Source organism: Azolla caroliniana, unplaced genomic scaffold, assembly GCF_043228905.1.
Source record: "Azolla caroliniana isolate FFs.n. ecotype wild unplaced genomic scaffold, voAzoCaro1.0.p SCAF_1, whole genome shotgun sequence".
In the NCBI taxonomy this organism is placed as follows: Eukaryota; Viridiplantae; Streptophyta; class Polypodiopsida; order Salviniales; family Salviniaceae; genus Azolla; species Azolla caroliniana.
The window spans coordinates 10,526,038-10,546,962 of NW_028230436.1; the positions used below are offsets into that span (position 1 = coordinate 10,526,038).

The following is a 20,925-nucleotide window of genomic DNA, read 5'->3' on the forward strand; positions in this document are numbered from 1 at the left end:
CATAATGGTTGGTTGGATCACATCAGGAGAGGAGGATAGCTATGGTGGTGATAGCTATGGTGGTGGTGGTGTATAATGGGCATTTGACCTGAGAGCTATGGAGAGGAGTTGATATTGTGATTTTCACGTCCTAGGCACCATCTCTCCTCTCCACCTGTAGTTGCCTTATTATTATTATTATTATCATTATTCTTTTTCTTATTTGAAATTTAGATTTTTTGCCGCTTTTCATTTCTTTGGCACCTCCTCAAGCATCTCATATATTCTGGTCAATGATTTGTTTGTTTTTTTTTTGTTTTTGCTTTTGTTTTATAAAAGCTGATTGTGGAGGAGGCTGACTACGTGTGGTGCACACACACACACACATGCCTGCAACTACGTGATAGGTTCTATCAATGGCTTTTACATTTAGGGTTTTTTTATCTTATTTTTTATTTGGACACCATTTATTTAGACCCCACCAACGCGATGGGATCCATGGTTTCTCTTACACTTTTATATCGAATGCCATTGATCTTAACCCGACAAAGTGGAATCTGTGCAAATCCCATTTTCTTAGTCCTCCTTCCCAATAGTTTTAATGCATGTAGGTATCACCCAAGCGGGAGCATTTAATCCAATGAAGGGATGGATGGCATAGATGCTTTATCACACTTCCCTGTTCGACATGATCGCGATCCGATCCGACACTGTTTTTCCGTCAGACAGGTGTATTCTTTTTATTCGGAACACTAAGCAGGGTACTTAAATTCCATGTTGTGGTTCTCCGGAGGGGCAGTGCATAATTCTCTGTGGATTGCTGGGATAAGAGCAATGTGGCCATGGACTTGCTCAATACCATTGCATTTTGCTTCGATTCTCAGTATCTGTCAACGGGTTTCATGCATCTTCCAAGCCTCTGCGATGGCCTGCTCTGCCCAGATTCTAGAAGGCATACTCTTCTTTCTCTTGATTTAACAAAATAAAACGCCCCCCATATTCTCGGATTTGTTTTTAGGCTTAATGTATATGTAATACATGCATTCGAAATTGAGTTATAATTTCCTGTTTAGTACATATTCTCAGTGAGTATTCCTTTAATGATGATGATGATGATGATGATGATGATAGGAAGAAGAAGAAGCAGAAAATTCTCAAAGAGATATCTGGGAATGGTTCATTGTGTAATTGTAGCACCATGGATCTACTTCCCGAGCTTTCTTGAAGAACAAGATCTTCATTGACACAACAACATGTATATATCTTCATGAACAAAACTGTTGGATCAGATCAAAGAGATTAAAGGTACCCCTCAGGTACCTATGCAAATCTTTTCCCTTTTTTCTTTTGGGTTTTAAAACGTTGGTAATTCTGACAGACTCAATAGCGCTGAAATGGAAGATTCCATTACTATTGACCTCAGGGGAAAGAAAGAAGCACAAAAAAGTATTCCATCCACACAAAACTCCCGTTACTTAAGGATCTTATTAACAATTATAGCAGACATTTTGAAATTTGTGATTTTGTTAAGTACTTTTTACTGATTTATGTCTTTTTGTGAGAGGGGTCATAATCTGGATGGATGCAGGAATTAGATCCCGAAGAGCTGATAAAAAAAAAGGTGGGGTCATTAGATCGGTGCGGCCGGGTAGAAAACAATCGAATCAGCCTCTCCGAACTCGAATTCTTAGAATTTTATTTGGAATGTAAAAAATGCATAACACCAAATGCCTCTGTTTCTGTTTCTGCTTCTGCTTCTGCTTCGGAATGCTGTTAGTTCTATGTAATTCCCCTTTTCTTCTTCTTCTTCCTTCTTCTTTACCATAGTCATCTGAGTTTTATTGTGCTATGCAACATCCACAAGTAAGTAAGTGTTCATGGGTTCTACTTTGTAACTTTCATTAACTTAATGTTATTCCTTCCATGGGAAAAGAAAAGGAGGCAAAGAAAGAGAAAGAGAGACCTTGACATATCAAGGTTGTCCGGGCGGACACCAGAAGGTCATGTGTTCAACCCCTCGTGGGTGCCAAATAGCACGTATATGAGATTTGATCGTGGGTGCACCACTGCTATATAGCCCTAATGCGGGAAAAAGAGAAGACACCTTGGTTTGCTCGTACACACCTTAACAAACTTGGACACCCATTTTTAGGGTTCGTGTCGTTTTTAGGGTTAAGACATGTTATGGGGGAAAAAGAGAGACACCTTTGCTTGCTTGTATACACCTTAAGAAACTTGGACACCCATTTTGAGGGTTCGTGACGTTTTTAGGGTTAAGACATGTTATGCTTTTTGTGTACGAGAGGGAGGGAGGGATTTATTGCTTATCAACAATACGTTTGTTTCGTGTTTAAAGGTAGGAGAGGAGCACTATTCCAGACGTTATTATGATGTGCCAGATTCTCTTGGTAAACTCTTTACATGAACCTATGAAGAATTTATGTAAGAAATGTATGGATTAGTCTTGTGCAAAAGATTACTCTAGCTACAAATTCAAAACAATATCATTGCATGAAGGAGCTTTTTATGGTTTATATGAGACAATCCGAAATGACTTTCATTAGAAGGTCGTAAATATACTAGAGCTCGTTCAGGAATGTGAATGAACCCTCTAGTGACCTTACAAAAGAAGTCAAGCGGAACATCAGTACTAGAGATGCATTGGAATATAGTATGTTAACAATGAGAACCTTTCATTGAGAATTTTTTGTACTTGTAATTTTTTTGAATTTACCCTAAGCCCATTAACTTTGTGGTTTTTATCCTCATCATTTCTGATATCCTTGGATTTCTACATGATTGATTGCAAAAGGTTCAAACCATGAATGAGGGTTGCATATTTGGAAGTCGGATACCTCATGGAAAAAATGGTGCAATTTTTCAATTGCATGGCACAGTGACATTAATTTTGATGAGCTTGCAATAAACATGGAGTAGTCTAGACACAGTTGAAATGGTTGTGTACTAAGCATACAATATAATTAATTGGAGTTGGAAGGAGAAGATATATTTCTAGTAGGACTTTGTATCTTTCTTTCTCTGGGATGTATATGTGCCTTTTTTGGTTACCATGAAGTCAAGACTATGGTGTATATTAAGAATGGAAGTTTTTGCTAGAATCTTGAGGGTTTCCTCTTTCACTTTCATTCTTCAGTAAAAGATTCGCATGTGAGAAAGCAATGGTAACCGAAGATTTATAAATGATGATATGTTTAGTCCACGAGGAACTAGCATGATACATGGTACCAACAATCATTACAAAACATTCTACCATTACCCATGGGAAGTTAAAAATGATCACTATTTTTGAAGGCTAGAACATGGAACCTAAGATTGTAAGGCACAAGCTCTACCATTACACCATAACATTTACATGGTAGGTAAGTACTGGACGATAATAATATATTGCGGTTCACAAGTGACCAACATGGTCCACGTGAAAGGCCATTGATGTTTAGATGTTTTCCAACTTGCAAATTTTCAAAACATGGAGGTGAATGATGAATAGGCGATGTCTTCCTCCCAACGTTCCCACCTTATCCAAGAGGGTATATTTGGAACCGATGGAGGAATATAACAATATTTGACAATCTTATGCCCACAAGTATCAAAGAGAAAGCTTAGTTGAAAAACCACAACTTAACAATTTGGGAATTTGGTCAAGGAAACTGAAGGTTTTTCTTATACAAATTCTCAAGAGTTGGAGGCGTTTTTTTTTCTTTTCAAAATTCAGGTTAAAAAATTGCTGAATCCAAATTATACACTAGACTCTAAACTTGTGCAAAGCTTCTTCTTTCTCTCTCTTTCTACGATGTTAATCTCTTCTATAAATTTGCAACGATTAAAAAAGTTTGTTAACACATCAATTCCATGATCATGATTTGGACCCACAAGCTTATTGTTGCAAAGCATAAGCTTTTGCCGCCACAATATCTATGTGAAATCTAAGCTTTTAACGACGTAACGTACTAATCTAAATTGAAAGGGCGTTAGTTTCACTGACCTGCCCCTGACTAGCAAGAGCACACAACTATTATTATTACACGACTATGCTTAGCCGCGGGAGAGAAAACCGAGTTTCTATTCCTCCTTTTAAGTCGAGAACTTGTTCACCTATAGATGTCCATAAGCACACCACAATTGTTATCCTGACTATACTTAGCCTTGGGAGGAAAACCGAGTTTCTATTATATATATTTCCAAAGGCCACTCTCGAGCCTTTGTGTTCCATGCGGATTTTTATAATTATCATTGAATTATTATTAGTTTTTGCTTTCCATTGCTATATGAAAAGAAAATGGAGATTTAGTTAAATTGATGCAAAAGGAGGAACTCAGAGAGATATGTTTTAATTTGAGTTTTTCACTTTGACCCCAAGTGCTCCAAGTTTTTGCTATTTCCCCAAATACCCTCCCTTGGGTTTCATTAATGTCAGGCTCTTTTTTGACTTGAGAGGAGAGGAATGAAGAAGAAGAAGAAGAAGAAGGAGAAGAAGTCATTGAGTGAAAAGAGATATTATCTCACATTCTCTCTTCTGACAAATGATGGTGGTCTCTTCGAATTGAATAATCTGATTAACCAGATCTGGATCAAAAGAATTCCCGCAATCCAACCTTTGTGGCAATCGTCTTTGTTCCGTCTTCTTCTACCACGATTTTGTTTTTAAGGGTCAGTTGTAACAGAGTAGAGCGTTAGATTTTAAGGTATGTGAATGAATTTTCTTATCTTATGATCAATTACCAATTAAGTTCATTAGCTCTCTGCTTCTCTCTTTTCTTGTTGGGTTTTTTTTTTTCAAGTGTGGCGCTCATTCAATGAAGTATATGCACACATGCACACACACGTAATTGATATTGTGTGTTATGTATGTGTGTGCGTCATTGTTTTGTTTTGCAGATTTGGGTTTTCTTCATTTCCATTTTCGCAATCATTGAAAGAAAATTCAAGAAGAGTGTCAATGGAGAGAGAGTGAGTGAGAGAATGAGAGATTCTTTTTATTTCTTTTCGCAGTGTATACGTTAAAGAGTATAATATGCGTATATAACTTCAAGAGGGATGGCTTGACATAAAAAGCTTCACCATGCCAATGATGAAGTAAAAGATCTAGTTTTCATAGAAACAGAGCAAAACTCTTACATCCAAGAATGAGGTCCTGGGGACATCTCAATCGATGGATGGGACTTTCAGCAGCCATGTTAATGATGGTAGGTCTAGACTAATGAGTTCTTCGCCACATGACAATCGTTGAGCTTTTCTTTTCTTTGAACAGTCAAAAGTAATTCAAAGATTTTTATTTATTTATTTAATCACACACACACATATTATTAATATTAACAATGCTATCTGAAGCCCTTGATACATTTCGTTTTTGTATTTGTAATAGGGATGCAGTGGATTGACATACACATTTGCAGTATATAGTGAGTTTCTTAAGAAACAACTTCACTATTCACAGGAACGTGCCGATGATCTCGGAGCTGCCAAGGACTTTGGTGCACTTTTTGGCTTGTTTTCAGGATTGAGCTATTTCCTCTTTCCTCCGTGGGTCTCAGTGATCATTGGTGCTTTTATGCACTTTGCTGGCTACATTGTGGTTTGTGAGCTAGAAGATTAAACTTCACACTTATCTTCCTTTGTATGGACTTTTTGAGTTCGAAATTACCGAGCAATCCCATCACATTTTGTTGCTTTCAAAGTTCCACAATGTATCACTTCACAAGTACTGTTATCCAAGTCACATAATAGATATCTGAATGTTAGAATTTTTTTTCTTTTACCCCTTTTTACAGATCTTACTCACACTTACCAAAAGAATAAAAGCATCATTTCCGATGGTATGTCAAAACTTTGCGCGCAACATTTACCATTAACTTTTGAGGTTTTTAAGTGTTTTCTGGTTTGTTGATAACATATATTTTCTCATCTCATGTTACTTGGAAAGGCAGCTCTGCTTTTTCTCTGCTGTGGGCACAGGTGGGGATGCTTTCATCGATACAGCGTGCATCATGACAATGTAGGGAAAAACTATATTGCGTCTTTTCTGAGAATTTCTCTCTTATAAAAAAGGCAATGCTATGGAAAAATCAAAATTTAAAAGTGAGTTTTTTTAGGAGAAAATTGTCAGCTAAGTGTGGGTCTCTAATGATCTTAACGTTATAAAAAATATGGTGCTCTTTACAAGTGAATCGAAAATTTTGTGCCTTGTTAGAATTCCTTTGTAAGCCTTGATTTGTACAATTTGAAGATTTTGTAACACCTCTTTACAAGAAAAGTTTTACATTACTTGTGAGTGTAGTGATCCCTTAAATGTAAATATATGACACTTTTTGACAATAAACGTAACACTTGAAGCCACTAACTTAAGATTATAGATATAAAGCATAAGCATTAGATTTTATACATTTTTCTGTAAATTATCGTATTCTAATGGGCATATAAAAACAATGCTTCGTATTACGATATTTGTAAAATTTATTTTTATGGTTTTTTACAAATAAATTTTCATCTTTATTTGTAAAATTAGTATGATAATCTCTTGTTATATAATGTTGGCGTTCGAATTCACAGTTTGGAGAGCTTTGGAGATCAGAAAGGTGCTGCAATCGGTCTTCTCAAGTCACAATTGGGACTAAGTGCGGCAATTTTTGTTATAGTAAGACGTATTAAATGTGGTTGATTAGCCCAGTAACTTTCTATACAAAACAGGAATTTTAGGCCTTGTTGATCATGCACCCTGATTTCCTTATTCTCTCTGTCAAGGTGTATAAAGCTTTTATGGGTTCAACAGTTGTAAATTTCTTGGTGCTGATTACTTTGGTCCCAAGCTTGGTCTATAGTGGCCTCGCTTTTCTGATTCGACCTTATCCTTATGTTCATAATGTGGAAGAATTTGGTCAATCTGATGCCTCACAGCGCTTTGCTTTGGTTTCAGTGAGTATACTTTCCACTATTATGATTTCCAAAACGGGCAAATTAGGATATGATCCTATGTTTTATCCCAGGTATTTGTGGTGATTCTCGGAGTTTTTTTGATGGGAGTTATGACTATTGAGGTGATTATGATGAGATAAACAATCTTTATTTGTAACATCTTTTTACACTAGTGATAGCTTTATCGATGCTTACACATTTTTAGCTATTGATGTGCAGGAGAATTTCAATATTGATGTCATAACTGAGAAGTTCTTTGTGGTGTCAATGCTGCTTATTTTAGTGGGAATGGTGCTTGTTCCTGTAAGTATTTCACTTGATCTGTCTTAGTAGCCAAGTGAGAACTAATGCTTACTTCTGGATGATTTATTCAGCTTTTCTGTAAACCAATTGATCGTCTTCAAGTTTGTCTTGAAAGGATGCTTTCTAGAGTATTTCCATTGCACCATGTTGTTGAAGGTGGTAAAAGGGCTCTCAAAATTGATCCTGATAAAGAGTTGGACTTAGGTGAGGAGGGAATTCTTTTGAGACCTGATGCACCTCTGGAACTTGCAACTGGAGTAAGAGAAGAAAGGGAAGGAGAAGAAGATGTTGTTTACCCTTCTACTTGGGAGAGTTTGCAAGGGATCAATTTTTGGTATCTCTCTGTTTATCTACAATGCTATAATATATATATTCATAGGGATGTAATGATTATAAGTTCTAATAATAATGCTTCTTATTGGTTCATATAGGCTGATCACCATTGTTGTCTCAAGTGGAGCTGGATCAGGTCTAGCAATTATGAACAACTTTGCACAGGTTGAAACTCTATTATATATGTATATATATAACAAAATAGAAAAAAAATAAAATTGTCCAACTTTTCAACTATCAGGATATAAAGGACTATTTTTATTCATTCTCTCCGAAAATTCTGTACTAATCTATGATCAAAAGGATTCTTTCTAATCCTCTAGCCTTGCATAGATCGTTTATCCTATAAAATTAAAAAATATATATCACCTTCACCAAGTATGCACGATTGCATTTCTATTCATCCATATAAATTTCTGGTCATCTATAAACAAACAAATTATCCCTATTGTACATATTCTATAATGGTTTATCCTTATTACTCTGTCCTCATCTAGTAGGGCTGTGTAACTGATTATCAAAACGCTTGATTTCCTACCTTCTGATAAGAGGTTCTCAAACCATTGTATGACTAAAGATTGGCAAAGCTATGAAGAGTGATGGGGTAGAAGAGTTTGTGGGCATCATCAGCATATGGAGCTGCTTTGGTCGTCTTGCTTCAGGGTATGTAAAATTGAGTATTCAGGAAAATATTATCCTTGGCTGTTTTCCATTTCGGATATATGTGTTCTGTATAGAAAGTCATATGTACAAAGCTCCAATGTTTGACAGAATGGAAACTAGTCATAATAATCCTTTGTTGAAAGAAATTTAGCACAAGGAATTAGAAGCCAATCAGTGTCAAAACTTCAAAGCTTTGCCCAATTGTTGATGCCTGTAAATATGCCCGATTCTTCACATTAAGCTAAAGCCCATGAAGTTCCTCTGAAGAAATCCGGAATATGGTTGGAGTATAAAACTGCAGTAATCGATCATAAGTATCTATCTAAGTGGATTTTAAAACTTCAAATACGTACAATGTTGGACATATTTCAAAACTTCAATTACATACAATGTTCTTTGTTGATAATATAGGTATGGATCTGATCTTATGATGAAAGCTGGCTATCCAAGACCACTTTGTCTTCTTATGTCTCAAACAGCTATGTCTATTTGTTGTCTTATGCTATCCACTGGATGTAAGTACATATATGGAAATCTGGGATTTGAACCACCTTCACAATAATAACTTGGAACCTTTTGAAATATGATATCAAAATCTTATGTAGTTTTTTTGCATGTCTTTAACCATGCAGCTACCTCCCTACTCTTCATTGGATCGGCACTAACTGGTCTAGCATACGGATCCTACTGGACATTAGCCCCCACCATTATTTCAGAGGTCTTCGGGTTGAGACAAGTTGCAACACTCTACAAATTCCTTGGGTGTGTGCTTTTGGTTTTATTTTTTATTTTTTATTTTTCTTTGTCAAATTAATTTAGCCATCAGCACGGTTTTATTATAGTTGTTTGATCATTTTCTCTATAAGCCATAGGGTGGCAGGAGTTGCAATACTACCTGGCCAATCTATTCATATGATGCGATCCATTAAGAGAAAAACAATAACCAATCCATTCATTGAGACCCAAGAAACAATCTATTCATATAATTTTGATCCATGAAGAAGAAAATACAACAGTTTGTCCAAATGATGTGATCCATGAAGAGAAAAATAGAAAACCAACCTATTCATATGATGTGTTTCATCACGATAATGAATATAATATGAAGTGGGATTTGTTTTTGTAAATGAACAGTTTAGGGCCAACAATTGGATCATATATTCTATCTGGAAAGGTGCTAGGATATTTATATGACAAAGAAAGCATCAAATATCAACAGCAACATGATGATGTTGTAGAGGAGAATGCATGTTATGGACGAAGATGTTTCGAGTTCGGATTGCTCTCTTTGGCATCTATATGCTTTGTTGGTGTGATAGCATGCTTATGGTTCACACATAGAACCAAGAAATTGTACAAGAGATTTAGCCATGCATTCAAAGCTGATGACATCCTATAAAGTCTAGTTTGCTTATGCATTTATTATTGATATTCTTTGAATGCTAAACAGAAATTCCCAAAGACCCAACATGGATTGATATCCTTCAAAAGAACCTCACATGGTTTATGTTGTTCATTCGTCTTCACCATTCAAAGATTTGTGGATGTGCGTTTCCACATTGGGAACTTTGTTTCTTAATGGGAAGAATCATGCACATTGATGTGCATACTATGAAAGCATGTACTTTATGTAACGGAAAGTATTTTGCATCGAATGTACATATCAGATCTTTTGAGATTCCTCAATTCTTTTGTGTGAATCAATTTGATCATTTTGGGCACCCATATTGTTATTTCACATTGGAAATAGCCTCTATATAGATGGTCCATTCTTTCACCAAGAGAGTGATTATCTGAAAGTTTGCTCTGAAATCTGAAAGTAATGCATTATATAAAAATGAACAATAGTGCATCACATCAAAAGAATTGTTTGTTGAAATAGTAGAGAACATAAATTCCATACTCTTTCTCGACGAAAAGAAAGTTGTGATTACATCAAGTCCCACTGAAACATGATGCTATAACATCTTGATTTTATTGGTACAAATAGGTAGTTTTGAAGAAGTCAAAATGTTTATGTTCATATTTTGAACATTTCTAAAGTCAAGGAAACCAACATCACAAATCAAATATGGAAAGAGGGAGATATCGATCCAAATGAAACTTTAGACAATGGATTTGGTATCTTAGGATTGATCATTTCTCAGAGTGGGGGACAAAACATGCTAGTTTGTTGAATGTCGGATCCATCCCCAATGTAAAAGGCTTAAATAAGAGTGCCACCTAATGCAATGCTAGAGTTTAGCCATGTCACAAGAAAGGAAAAGAATTGAAGGCTGTGACTTATGACTCATATGGAAGCCTAAAATCATTGGGTCAATATGGATATGTTGAGAAACGAGCAATTGCGTTTCAATAAAGGCCTTTCTCATGGACACTCACCTTGTAAAGAACATATTTTATGAAGGCTTATTTGTTGATGTGTTCTATTATTATGAATCAAACAAGATATTCAGTTTAGAATGGCCATTGGAACATTTACCAATAGTTCTGAAACATTCATTTGTGTGCCTTCAAATCAAGCTTTTCTTATATAACATTTTGAAATGCTAAATTTGTTTATTGTCTTGAGGAATAAAAGGAAATAAAATCCATAAGCTTGAAAAGTTGGACTTGAGATTGTTGGGAAATTTATCCAAAAAATTATGAGATTTAGCACATGTTTTCATAGAATGTCGTTACAATCTAGCAATTTTGCTTGCAAGGTATAAATGAATTGATAATAAAATAAAGATGCTCGTACTCACTAAAAAAGTCTCAAGACCATTCAATACTAGTGAGGTTCATTTTCTAGGAGGGATGAAGTGACCCCAGAAACGTGGAATAATTCCTTGAAAGGCCATGTTTGCAAAAGAGAGGATATTGCGATGGACTTCGAAGGAAATTTGAGTTATATCAATGTTAACTTACTAGCTTTAGCAAGAAAATATAGCTTCCTCACCTTTGTGAAGCTTTTTAAAAAGGACTTATGAAGGTTTGGTAAACTAAAAGTGGAGAATAATTCCTCATAAGATATTGCTTTACACAGAGGATATTGTAATGGGCCATGAAAGAAAATTTAGGTATGGTTTCCCTATATCATATTCCCTTAATGCCCCACATGAACAAAAGGTGAAAAAACACACATAACTTTCTCCCTATTGCTCCCTTTTGTTGAGCACGAGGTGAAGACTGACTATGACAAAAGAAACGTTGACGATTCGGCATATGATATAATGCATTGCATACATGATCTCTATTATAATCACATGTATTCGAGCACCCTATAATGAATGAGGTGGCCAACTGGCCTAATCTAGGAGCAATGATTCACCATCATGGTGCATCAATGAGCCCCTAAGGCATGGGATGCAATTCCTACAATAATGATCACAAATCTCTTTATCTCTAGTTGAGCCAATTGAGAGTCTAATCGAGCAAGTAGTACCCTCAAATCGAAGACCTAAAATCCTGAAACAACCTTAATCACCAAGCCATCAATCGAGGAAATTGGGAGGGGTATCAGCTAGTATTGTTTTATACAAGCCTAAAACTATGAACTGTAAGACCTAAAACCTTGAAACCCTAAACCATCGAGAGTAGAGAGAGTGGTGCATAGTCATATCATCTATCTTAAGGAAGTCACAAACCGAAGATAGTAAACCCTAACTATCTAAATGACCCTAAACCTTGAAACCCTAAACCATCGAGAGTGGAGAGTGGTGCATAGTCGTATTATCTATCTTAAGGAAGTCACAAACCGAAGATAGTAAACCCTAAACATGTAAATAACCCTAAACCCTAAACCTTAAACCCTAGTGATGTGCATGGGACCCATTGTGGGAAGAATCGTGACAAATTAAGGATAATCATCACAGTAATGATGAGCAATTGATTGGAATCAATGCACTAGGAATATATTGTGAATGGTGGGCATAGAAAAGGGAGATAGAGAGGCAGAGACAGAGACAGGGACAGGGACAGAGAGAGTGAGAGAGAAACAGAGACCTTTTTCCCTATTATTTTTACCTCTCCATTCTTCCTTCATCCCTCCACCCTCTCCCTCTCTATGCTCCCAAATTACTCTGTTTCATCTTCATCATCATCATCTTCATCATCATCTTCTTCTCTACTGCCTGCCATATGCAGCATGCTCTTCTTCCCTTTACTCTATTTCTAAGTGTTTCTTCTTCCAACCCTCACACCAACGGAAAGAGAGACGCACACTGCCCCCCCCTTTCGTTCTGATCCTGTCCCAAGTGATGGCTCTTTGCCTTGAAATCCCAATTGGGTTTAAAATGGCTAATCAAATCCATCTCTGCAGCAAAGCCGCATTTACTTCTTCTTCTTCTTCTTCTTCTTCTTGTTCCAATTCATATCTAAATCTTCATCTCCTCCTCCTTCTTGTTGGTACATTTAACAAGTCCTCCCTTCTATAACAGTTCTGATCCTTCAGGTGCTCTTGTTCCCTCCCTCCTTCTCCTTGTCTATAAACCCTTAATTATGTTTTATTTCCTTAATTCTGGGATCATGGGTCCTTGTGATGTGTAGATTTGTATATTGTGTGTGTGTGAGAGAGGGAGGTAGAAAGGTTGTTGTTTGCTGTACAGATTTTGTTAAGAATCTAAATTTTCACCATAGCCATGGCATGGAGTTTGACCATGGACTCTGCTCAAGGACTAGTCTCTTCATTGCAAGGTGGTTATATATTATATATGGATATATACATACATATACAAGGTAGTTTTATGTGTATGGTGATCTTATGCATATGGGTGTCCTAAGTATATGGATATACGCGTGCATGTATCTGTATACAAGGTAGTGGTATGTGTATAAATAGATGTTTTAAATAGATGTGGATGTATGCATATATTTGCATGTACAAGGTGGGGTTATCTCTATGAGTGTTTTTTATGAGTGAACAGACATATGTCCTTATACAAATGGTTTTTATGTGTATGTGTTTAGTATGTATGGATATACACATACATGTATACATAGACAAGGTAGTTGTGATCTTGATGTATCAGCGCCTAACACACTGGCTTTATTGTCGATGATGCGGATAATTCATATGGCTTTATCAAGATAATGATGCGGATGGATTTATAACCTTAATCCCAATGGATTTGCTGCTATGTGTGGATGGATTTATAACCTTTAAGCCCCATGGCTTTGTTGTTATGTGTAGTGATGATGTATCTATTCCACTAATCTAATAGCTTTGTTCTTTCTCATGATGATGATATTAACTTGCTTAAATTTTGTGGCATCTCTTTGTTTTTTGGCAGGTGGATCACAAAAGCACCATAATCATGGTCGCCGCCCTCGCCCAGTCCCACTTATGGACCAAGATGACCTTGGTCTAGATCTCGATCTCGATCTCGACCTTGATTTCGATGAATTCGTTGATGAACTCTCATCATCAACCCCACCTGAGAAGAAGCGGCGCTTATCTGTCGAACAAGTAAAGTTCCTTGAGGCGAGCTTCAACACCGACATTAAACTTGAGCCTGACCGGAAGGCTCTCATTGCTTCTCAACTCGGATTGAGGCCCAGACAAGTGGCCATTTGGTTCCAGAATCGCCGTGTTCGCTGGAAGAATAAACAACTGGAGCGTGATTATGATGTTTTGAAAGAGAAATATGACACTTTAATGAAAGAGAATGTGGCAATGACTAAAGAAAAGGATACCATAGCTGCCGAAAACCAAAAATTGCAAGCAAAGGTAAGGCTCTTGTGGCATACAACATTTTTTTGTTTCAAGGAAAAACCAGGTTCTTTGTGTAAGTATGTGGTAAGAGATGAGACCTAAACAGATTGTGATCTGTAGGATTAGGACGGGGCTGATCCTATCACATCTAGAGTGAGCTAGAGAGAAAGATGTATATTTAGCCAACATCAGGTGTATATTAACTAAACATCTGCTAGATAGAAAGAAAGACATAATATCATCAAGTCTATTAGACAAATCCTTCATATATGAGACAACTGATGACCTGAAGGGACCAATGGAAAAAAATGTGTCAAAACTCATAGGATAAGTTGATGCTGCCCATGTGATTCTCTAAATTGGAGGTCAACCCTACCTATGCTGATATGTTCAAGTAAACTTTACATTGATCTTTTTCAACCAGATATTTCTATGTTCCCCAATAAAGAAGTTTGAAGAGATCTCTATTGTCCAATATGGAAGAGTTATTGTGTCTGGCACCCTCCCAAAGGCAAAAGGACCTAAGATCTAAGAGTTTGCTAGTATCGAAATAAGAGCTAAAGGCTTGCTTTGTATGTTTCCTTATTTTATTTTCAAATTTTTCTATGCTTATGGAAATTTCAAAAACATTAGGTTGCCCACTTGACAACCTTGCTCGAGACGTCTAAGAAACATATGTCGGTCACAATAGTTGATGACCAAGGAGTTAACTTGACATCACTGCCCGATTTCGACTCAGATAGTGAGAGTGGATCCAAGGAGCTTACATCCCTTACTAAATCATCAGAAGATTTTAGCGACATAAGAGATTCGGGCCAAAGTGAATCAGCTTCACATCATGATGTCATTGTGGCGATTGTCAATCCACCCATTGAAGAGGAATTTGAACCTGAACCTATGTTCTTTGTGGAAGAATGTGCGATGTATCCGTTGTTGTTTTTTCAACATTTAAGTAATGTTGATGACCCTTTCTCAATCTCATGCTGGGAGGCAATGAACAACCACACGGGTTCATATGCAGCGGATAGTGGGGATCTCTAGAGTCTATAAGGTAGCTATAGAGTAGAGTGCAAGTAAGACCATGATAATGGCAGCCATTATAAGCTTTTTATTTTAATATGTATCTACGTATGTGCTATAATATGAAAAGTACAAATGACAATTCTAGCTACCATGAGTCTTCGTCTTGTGATGACGGCTGGTAACCTTGCATGCAATGAAAAATGGTAAATTTGTAAAGTGTGGATTCTAGGCTATATATAGTTTTTGTCAACCAACAATCATGAGCATCACACTAAGGAAGTGCTTTTTGAGCTCTTGTTATTACCATGTAATTCAATCTTGTGATGTAGCATTACTTGGAGGTATATCCTGCATATGTATGCTGTTATTTGGTGTGTTCTATATATTTATATATATAAATATATAACTTACATAAAAATGTAATTACAATTTACGATTTATTTTGCTCCAATAATGAGCTCTTGTACATTTTCTAGAGGTTTTTGAACGTGTTATTCCCATAATGTCTGAGTCAGTATTATTCGAGTCAATTATCCAGAAGGTGCTCTATGCTTAAACTATTATAAATTTATTAGCATGATGAAGTCTGCTAATTGTTGACTTTTTTGGGAATTTAATTCCTGCAAATCGGTGGAGAATAAGAGATGATTCTTGCCATCTTGTTGTAACAACTATTCCCTAATTCTGTACAAGTATTTTCAACCTATTACACTTGCAAATCCACGTGGCCCACGTGCAAATCCATTTTTCATATTCTTTTCTTGATGCGCTGCATTGTGCTCATTCTTAGTGATCCTTTACAAGTTATTATGAACATCCAACACGACTCAATTAATTCGAGTCTATAGTGGTAAAGGTCAAATGAGCTCAACCAATCCTTGGATTATCGTATAATAACAATCCCTGTGATGCCCGTGATGATAACCTTGGCTTGCTCATTTCGTTTGGTGTAGGGATGGCTTTAAAGCATAGGGACAAGTGATAGGCATGGCATGGTAGAAACTTTTGGCTTGAGTAGACAAAGAAAGAAAAGGTTTTTGCATCAAGAATATGTGTGAGGAAGTAATATGTAAACAAGAAATTATTGTTCTCGTTAAACAAATGAAAAGGTTGACAATTTAACATCTTGACTAGCCATTTTCATGCAATTTTAGCCTGTATATAAAGAGAGAAGGATAGATTGTATAATGAAGTTAGGTGTTAATGGGGGGACCTAGAATGAGCCATGGGATCAAGTTAAACAATTGTTACAAGGTAATCTCCCTAGTCATGTAGCTAGGATTTCTGAACTGAAGAACAAAAATAAAAAAATAATGCTTGTTTCCTAATTCTAGTGTTTGGATCTTTCATGAGTTTGGCATGTGGTCACTGGTCAAGTACACGAGCAAAAAGCATTGTTAATGTGGTTGAGGATTCTGCTCTTGTTAGTTCCTGAAAACTTGTTAGGAACTCATAAAAACTATTTCCAATGTCCTAATATGTGGGTCATTCCATGATGACATGTTCTTTTGTTTCTCATATCCTAGCCATATATTCTCTTTTTCTATTCAAAGCGTAAAGCCAATGCCCAGTTTTTATTTTCAATGTGTTGTGTGGACTTCAATGTGATGGCACATCTTGCTTGACTCAGCATGGGGTTTCTGATTGCAAGCTAGTTGGCATTTCCTCAGTAATGTTTTCAATATTGAGTATCAATGCAATTTGCAACATTACACAAACTTAGTGCTACGTTGGTTTGTTCTCTATGTTCTTTGAAACGCCTCCAATATGGCTTAATAAAACATACACAAGCTTATGTTCTCATGCCCTTTTCTTTTCCTCAATGTGCACATCCAAATATTGTTCAACATGTCAGCTCGTGAATGAATTCCAAATGTTGTTTTAACGTTTTTAAGGACGAGCATTCCTTAATTTACTTCTATGACCTTACAATAATGAGGATTAAAAACAGATTGCTAGATCACACCATCTTTATGTTCTTATTTGCCTCTCTATAGCTGTCTTTACTAATGAGGAAATTATTGCAAGTTTCAACCAGGAAGGTAGCCAATCACATCTATGAATTTTATTTTCATTTATCTGCTAGGCTTACTGTCCATGTTTCTCTTTTATGAATGTTTTTCCCGTTTCCATAGATTCAAGGAATTATATTTCCATATACCAATGCAACCAGCTATTCTACTTTACATAATTTTTGAAGCACATACTCGCAAATGTCTAATTTATGGTATTTTGCCCTTCCCTTTTACATCTACAAGATATTCGCGTCAATTTACTAAGAGTTGCTACTCTGCTATTCTCACAAGCTTCAAATGTATAAAGCTTACTCTCTGAATGAACATCCTTAAACACATGCATCAGGAAAGCATCACTAGGTGCACTCTCAAAAGCCTCCATTTTTGTTCTTCCTTACTGTCAAGTGAACAAATAGGTTAGATCAAGTTCTATAACTATTATTACAAGTAATGATTGAGGAGAAAAGGTCAGGAAAGGCAAGAATTGTACCACTTATGACACCCATGTGAATCTCTATTTAAGGTGAAATTTGATCTGTTATCCTCTTCTTTACAACTTTGGAGATATCTTATAATATACACATGGTCTATTGCTACAAAATTTCACCCGTAAACTCTTTCATCCTTGTGTTTTACAAGGAAAGACACCATCCTGTTGAACATAACGATATGATCTCGCACATTCTTTTAGGGTATTTGTGTAGAAATAGTCTTTGATTTCTTCAACATTACAATTGACCTTAAAAACGGTAGCTATTCAGCCTCAGAAACTTGCACTTCAGCTTTGAACCAAGTTGCATCCTTGTGCATGAACTCACAATCTTTCACAATTTCATCCACATCTTTTCCGAAACAGTCCAAACACATTGCAACCCTTTCCTTCACATCCTTCCTCACACTATGAACTCCAGTATATCTTAAAACATAGGTACTTCTCACTGCATTCCAAATCGATAACGATATCCACACTCGAAAAGACGATGGGGGAGTATCCAAAGCAACAAGCAATATGCTCACTCTTTTCCTGCTAATTGTTCTTACTTGAGCTAACCAGATAAAAACACATCCAGCCATGATAAATCTCTCAGTGAACACTGGCCCACTCGAATCTTGCAAGCATTTCCATTCTTTGATAGAAATGCTAAAAAGAATCATGCCATGGCATACTGGGGAGGTTACTGAAATGAACTTTACAGGCATCGCATGTCGGCCACGTCTCCGAAACCTGTTATTGTTACTCATATTGGTCATTTCCATTGCTTCTTTCTCTTCATCAGTAGATGCATGATATAATAGAGCCTCAAGAAGCAAGCCATGTAATGCATTGCATTCCATTTTACCAAGAAGGGCCTTGATTCGGAACATTTCAATCATTGGCCACCTAATAAGAGGGCCAAACCGATCCCATGCTTCCTTCTCATCTTGTGTTCCCTTGCAATTTGCTCTTATCCATGTTCTCACAGCATAATAGACAGAATCCTCATATACCACTTGGAGATCATCAGTGGTCAGAAGTGTTTCCAACACATTTGAAGACAATTTTGCGAGATCTTCTGAATTCTCCCATCGGCTCGAAATCTCTCCATTCATCACCAGAGAGACTCGGAAATGATTGGCTAGAAAAGCAATGCTTTTTGCCACGAGAGCTTTGAATTCTTCTGTTTGGTTAACTACTGCTGCTGAATCAAGAAAGTAACAACTACTTTCCAGAGAAAGAGGTAACAATATCATCCTTTGAAGGCAAAGAGTTCCACAAGATTCTACAAGGAAACGCTGTGATAGGTCCCATACGTGCAAAAGCTCTTCCACCGTATGTGCCTCTAGTTTATTCGTATACATATACTTGATGAGGTCCACAAAGGATTCTTTTTCTGTGCACAAAAAGCAAAAGAAGCCATTGTTGTGTGAGGAAGAAGATAGTAAAGGTATATGAAGGCCAAGAATGCCATAAAAGCAAATGAAACAATAGAATGTCAAGCACAATGCAGAAAACTGCAGGAAATTTGTATGTAATCCCCAATCTCACACATCAGAATGTGTCATATTTCATACTTATTTCATAAAATCCATGATGTACTCCAAAGCTTATTTCATAAAATCCATTGGCAGGATATGAAAGCCCATTAAATCCATTAACACATCACAATGTGTCTATGGCTTACAAACAATGCCACTACTGAAAACTGCAATGTAGATGCATGAATCCCAATCTAACACATAAAAATAACCAGAAGAAAGACATCTATGGTTTATATCAAGCTCCATTTAGAAAACTACAAGAAATCTCTAATCTAATACATCCAAAGGGTCACATCTATGGCTTAAAAACAAGCTCAAAGTGAAAGCCCCAATCGTACACATCAGAATGGACGGATTGACTACCCAGATGGTTTGCAATCAAGCTCAACACAGAAAACCAAGCATGAAATTCCCAATTTAGCGCATCCAATTTGTCAGATTTAATACGAATATTTCTCAATGCATAAAACTATGCATGAAGGTCCTAATCTAACATCAGAATGATCAGATTGAAGGCATTTTGTTTAATCAGGTAACCTTCATCCAAAATCTAGAAAATATTGCTCCTACCTTCTGGACTGAGAGCAATCTCGATAACCTTCTCTGAGCATTCTTTGAAACAATCTCCATCGAAAATCCTTCGAAAATATAATGATTCTTTGCCCAGAATTATCCTATTGACATGAATCTCCTCCCTTTCCTCTTGTGCTGCAAAAAATACTAGAACACGGATGAATACTACCACAATAACATCTCTTTACAAGTAAAGACATAGAATTTTTTTAAAGAAAAAATGATATGCCAAATATTTCAAAGAGATCGTATGAAAGGCTACAGATATAACGAAAAATTACAGGAAATGGGATGAAATCCTACACAGACAACAAAAGTTTGCAAGGAATGGTGCAAAATAATATAGATATAACAAAGTTCATAGTTGAGATCCTACATAGGAAATGAAGGATCTTTTCATTGAAAGAGGATGAATAAATGAACGAAACAAGACAGAAAGATAAAGTAAAGAAAATATATGAAATCCTACAGATTTGGCCACCTTTTACAAGAAAACGGATAAATTTTTTTAAAAAAAACTATTGAAAGGAACGGGATTAAAGAACAAAAGAAGAAACGAAAGAGAAAGAAAGGGCTTACATGAAATTCCATAGTATAACAAATCGTTACAGGAAAATGTACTTGAGCCAAGGACCTTATAAAAGATTACGAAGATAAGAAAGAAAGAGAAAATGATGAAATCCGACAGAAATAACACGACAAGGATGAATTTCCTACAGATTTAACAAATCTTTACAAGACCTGACAATAAAATAAATAACCTAACGGATGAGAATGAATCACAGGGAATAAACGGAGAGAAAGGAAAGAGAAGAGAGGAGGAAGGATCTACCTGACAGAGATTTATCGCAGGAGTTACATCTTCTTCGTTTGAGAGCTCGTTCGAGGCTTTGAGGTTTGAGGTCTTCCTCTTCTTCCTCCTCCCCCTCCTCCTCCTCCTCTTCTTCTTCTTCTTCCTCTTCATCTTCTGAGTTTTTTTCTTCTTCTTCTTCTTCTTGAATGACGAACCTGATCTTGCGGTCTGCGTACTTGGGATTGTTGAAAGCAAACTCATAATTGCTCATCTCTGTTCGACTCTGACAGACAGACTTGACTGTGGATGCTTTTCTTCCTCAGGGTCTGATCTTCCTCTCTGAATTCCTCCTCTCTTTGCTGAGAATCTGATGATGATGATGATGATGATGATGATGATGGATGATGGTATGATGGTATGATGATGGTATGATGGATGATGGTAGGATGATGGTATGATGATGGTATGCTGATGAATGATGGATGATGGCGCCCGCCCAACGACAATGGACGGATTGGCCCAACAACAAATAATTTGGTCGGCCGCCCGCCCGTGACATCTCTCGAGACTTCCGGAACCCTAAACCTTCTCTCCCCCAA

At 36.6% G+C, this 20,925-nt stretch overlaps 3 protein-coding genes across 6 annotated transcripts; 2 read left to right on the forward strand and 1 right to left on the reverse strand.

The window, feature by feature from the left end:
• The first annotated feature begins 4,989 nt into the window (after nucleotides 1-4,989).
• On the forward strand, nucleotides 4,990-9,889 carry LOC147868940 (protein NUCLEAR FUSION DEFECTIVE 4-like). The gene is made up of 14 exons (XM_087324956.1): nucleotides 4,990-5,183; nucleotides 5,363-5,572; nucleotides 5,769-5,813; nucleotides 5,925-5,992; nucleotides 6,547-6,631; nucleotides 6,739-6,909; nucleotides 6,981-7,031; nucleotides 7,129-7,212; nucleotides 7,284-7,546; nucleotides 7,644-7,710; nucleotides 8,123-8,208; nucleotides 8,620-8,723; nucleotides 8,841-8,970; nucleotides 9,343-9,889. Exons 1-14 carry the CDS (start codon nucleotides 5,124-5,126, stop codon nucleotides 9,605-9,607), a joined length of 1,689 nt encoding a protein of 562 aa, XP_087181082.1. The 5' UTR covers nucleotides 4,990-5,123; the 3' UTR covers nucleotides 9,608-9,889.
• A 2,331-nt stretch (nucleotides 9,890-12,220) lies between these two features.
• Nucleotides 12,221-15,298, forward strand: LOC147868941 (uncharacterized). 3 transcript variants are annotated; one of them, XM_087324976.1, is made up of 4 exons: nucleotides 12,221-12,643; nucleotides 12,798-12,885; nucleotides 13,482-13,918; nucleotides 14,537-15,298. In XM_087324976.1, the coding sequence occupies exons 2-4, from the start codon at nucleotides 12,831-12,833 to the stop codon at nucleotides 14,942-14,944; spliced, it is 900 nt and encodes a 299-aa protein (XP_087181102.1). In that variant the 5' UTR covers nucleotides 12,221-12,643; nucleotides 12,798-12,830; the 3' UTR covers nucleotides 14,945-15,298. The 3 variants fall into 3 exon arrangements, with proteins under 3 accessions (XP_087181102.1, XP_087181094.1, XP_087181112.1); XM_087324968.1 differs by having other exon boundaries at nucleotides 12,223-12,885; XM_087324986.1 differs by lacking the exon at nucleotides 12,798-12,885 and having other exon boundaries at nucleotides 12,225-12,643.
• Nucleotides 15,299-16,981: 1,683 nt separating this feature from the next.
• LOC147868942 (BTB/POZ domain-containing protein At2g46260-like) lies at nucleotides 16,982-20,692 on the reverse strand. Of its 2 annotated transcripts, XR_015530269.1 has the most exons (4): nucleotides 20,366-20,692; nucleotides 19,531-19,668; nucleotides 17,432-18,812; nucleotides 16,982-17,338 (listed from the first exon to the last, which is right to left on the reverse strand). XR_015530269.1 is itself a non-coding variant. In XM_087325002.1 (3 exons), the coding sequence occupies exons 1-3, from the start codon at nucleotides 20,595-20,597 to the stop codon at nucleotides 17,695-17,697; spliced, it is 1,488 nt and encodes a 495-aa protein (XP_087181128.1). In that variant the 5' UTR covers nucleotides 20,598-20,692; the 3' UTR covers nucleotides 17,347-17,694. The 2 variants fall into 2 exon arrangements, 1 of the variants encoding a protein (XP_087181128.1); XM_087325002.1 differs by lacking the exon at nucleotides 16,982-17,338 and having other exon boundaries at nucleotides 17,347-18,812.
• Between the last annotated feature and the right edge of the window lie 233 nt (nucleotides 20,693-20,925).

What these genes read in the sequence shown, in the direction of transcription:
- LOC147868942 (XM_087325002.1), bottom strand. Translation starts at nt 20,597, where the DNA reads ATGAGCAATTATGAGTTTGCTTTCAACAATCCCAAGTACGCAGACCGC. An exon ending in CTGCGATAAATCTCTGTCAG is followed by an intron (nt 19,669 to 20,365) that starts GTAGATCCTTCC and finishes TATTTTTTGCAG; the next exon opens with CACAAGAGGAAAGGGAGGAG. An exon ending in GATTGCTCTCAGTCCAGAAG is followed by an intron (nt 18,813 to 19,530) that starts GTAGGAGCAATA and finishes TTTTGTGCACAG; the next exon opens with AAAAAGAATCCTTTGTGGAC.
- LOC147868941 (XM_087324976.1), top strand. Translation starts at nt 12,831, where the DNA reads ATGGCATGGAGTTTGACCATGGACTCTGCTCAAGGACTAGTCTCTTCA. An exon ending in ACTAGTCTCTTCATTGCAAG is followed by an intron (nt 12,886 to 13,481) that starts GTGGTTATATAT and finishes GTTTTTTGGCAG; the next exon opens with GTGGATCACAAAAGCACCAT. An exon ending in ACCAAAAATTGCAAGCAAAG is followed by an intron (nt 13,919 to 14,536) that starts GTAAGGCTCTTG and finishes CAAAAACATTAG; the next exon opens with GTTGCCCACTTGACAACCTT.
- LOC147868940 (XM_087324956.1), top strand. Translation starts at nt 5,124, where the DNA reads ATGAGGTCCTGGGGACATCTCAATCGATGGATGGGACTTTCAGCAGCC. An exon ending in AGCGCTTTGCTTTGGTTTCA is followed by an intron (nt 6,910 to 6,980) that starts GTGAGTATACTT and finishes GTTTTATCCCAG; the next exon opens with GTATTTGTGGTGATTCTCGG. An exon ending in TTATGAACAACTTTGCACAG is followed by an intron (nt 7,711 to 8,122) that starts GTTGAAACTCTA and finishes GTATGACTAAAG; the next exon opens with ATTGGCAAAGCTATGAAGAG.